This window comes from Pteropus vampyrus, unplaced genomic scaffold (genome assembly GCF_000151845.1).
Source record: "Pteropus vampyrus isolate Shadow unplaced genomic scaffold, Pvam_2.0 Scaffold143, whole genome shotgun sequence".
In the NCBI taxonomy this organism is placed as follows: domain Eukaryota; kingdom Metazoa; phylum Chordata; class Mammalia; order Chiroptera; family Pteropodidae; genus Pteropus; species Pteropus vampyrus.
In genome coordinates this window covers 1,798,171-1,800,001 of record NW_011888924.1, presented here as the reverse complement: position 1 = coordinate 1,800,001, position 1,831 = coordinate 1,798,171, and the positions used below count along the sequence as shown (strand labels likewise).

The 1,831-nt window shown below is 55.0% G+C and overlaps 1 protein-coding gene across 1 annotated transcript in view; it reads right to left on the bottom strand.

Moving 5' to 3' along the window:
- Positions 1-897: 897 nt before the first annotated feature.
- CACNG1 (calcium voltage-gated channel auxiliary subunit gamma 1) overlaps positions 898-1,831 on the bottom strand; it is a 9,434-nt gene continuing 8,500 nt past the window's right edge. The window contains exon 2 of the mRNA XM_011368576.1: positions 898-1,013. Within this exon, the coding sequence (XP_011366878.1) occupies positions 898-1,013 (116 nt within the window). The remainder of the gene's footprint in view (positions 1,014-1,831) is intronic.

The following is a 1,831-nucleotide window of genomic DNA, read 5'->3' as shown; positions in this document are numbered from 1 at the left end:
CAACCGGGTGGGCGACGGTGCCGCACACTCAGCGTCCCCACTGCACGCCTGCGAAGACTGCGGATCCGAGAGGTGAAATCACCCCCTGGAAGCCGCGCAGCGCGGAAGCGGGGCGGCCGGGATGTCACCATGAATGTTAAAGCCAACTCCCGGGAGGCACGTGGCTGGAGAACTTTCTGGAGCAGAAAACTTCCAGTGACAGGGCAGAAGGCAGCACTCGGGCTGAGAGTGGTCTGTCCTGGGACTGACAAGCAGCCTGTGGAGGTGTGGCTTACAGGGCACAGTGCGTGTGACTGTGAGTGTGTGTGTGTGTGCGCGCACACGCGTGCACACACACACACGCTGCAGGTGTAAGATTTGCTGGTGTGTGTTAATGTTGCACTGGCAGAGCGAGCGTGTGTGCAGGCCCACACCGTGGGCCAGCGTCCACGCCCGTACAGATGTGGGTCCGTCCTCAGGACACTAGGGTGCCTCTGAGCTCCATGGTTCCCGAAAGGCCCCCAGGGCACATGTGGACCTTATATATCTCCCCGAGTCCCTGCTCTCCTGACTGGGAGGGAGTGATTTGTGGGCGAGGGAAGGAATCAGTTCCCCACAGACCCTGACCTCCAGCCCTGAAAACCGTCACAGGGATTTTGAGTACTCCTTCCATTTTCCCAACTCCTGTCACAACGGCCTCCCTTAGGCACTGTTGGAAAATGCATTCCTTCTGCTAGCAGGGGCCGGGGCTTTTTACAGCGTCTCTCTAGCCCTGATGAATGGAGGCTCAGGATGCCTGGAGACAGAGCACAGAGGGTGACAGAGGGTGACACGGCTCTTTTGCTCTTTTCATCAAGAGCGGGGAAGTCAAAGCTTTTGTGCCAAATGATTTTCTGGCTCAGTAGCGTGTGACGGCAGTCAGTTCTCCCCAGCCTCCCCGCTTTCCTCCGCAGGCTCACCTTTCTGAGTGGTGACTTCGAAGATCTCTGAGCTCTCGCCTGGGTTAAAATGCCTGAAGTAGGAACAGCTTTCCTCTGCAAAAGAGGGAGAAAGCCTGTGAGTTGAGAGAAAGAGCCTGCAGCTGGGAGCGGAGGCTCGCAGAGAGAGGGTGGGCGTGATCCCGCTGGGGTGGGCGTGAGGGACCCGGATGGCTGGTCCTCTTCTTCCCAGACGCTGACCCTGGGCTGAGACAAGGATCTTTCTCTGATCCTTAGACCAAAATTTCAGCAGATTTTGCATAAGAGGCTGGGAGATCTTCTGGGAGCTAAGGCTAACTGGTCGAGGGGCAGACAGCACCGTGGGTATGGCCCCATTAAGCAGATGGGGTAACAGGCACAGGGCTCGAACCATTTGTCAGGGGGTGCAGGATTCATGGTCACCAAAGTGCCAAACAGTAGTTTGGACCAGGACTGATTCTGCCCCCCGGGGAACATTGGGCAATGTCTGGAGACATTTTTGGTGTCACAATGGGGCAGGGCTGATATTGATTGGCATCTAGTGGCAATGGCCGGTAAACATCTCATTATGCACAGGACAGCCCTCTAAAAACATGAGATTATCCAGCCCCAAATGTAGTAGTGCTGAGGGTGAGAAACCCTGGATTACACCCAAATCTGGAGCTGTGTTTTTTTTTTCTTTTGTTATCAGCATTCAGGAGCACCCTGCTTCACTGAGTGTGACCTGGGAAGCAAGCAGTGTTTTTCAAAAGCTTTCCAGGAGATTCTGATGCTCAGCCAGGCTCCTTAAAATGCCCCACAAAGTGTTTTTCTGAGTGGGCCATCTGGATGGACTTGGGTGAAGGGTAGAGAATCCATTCAAGTGCCAGATGTGACCATCATGTCATTTCATCGGA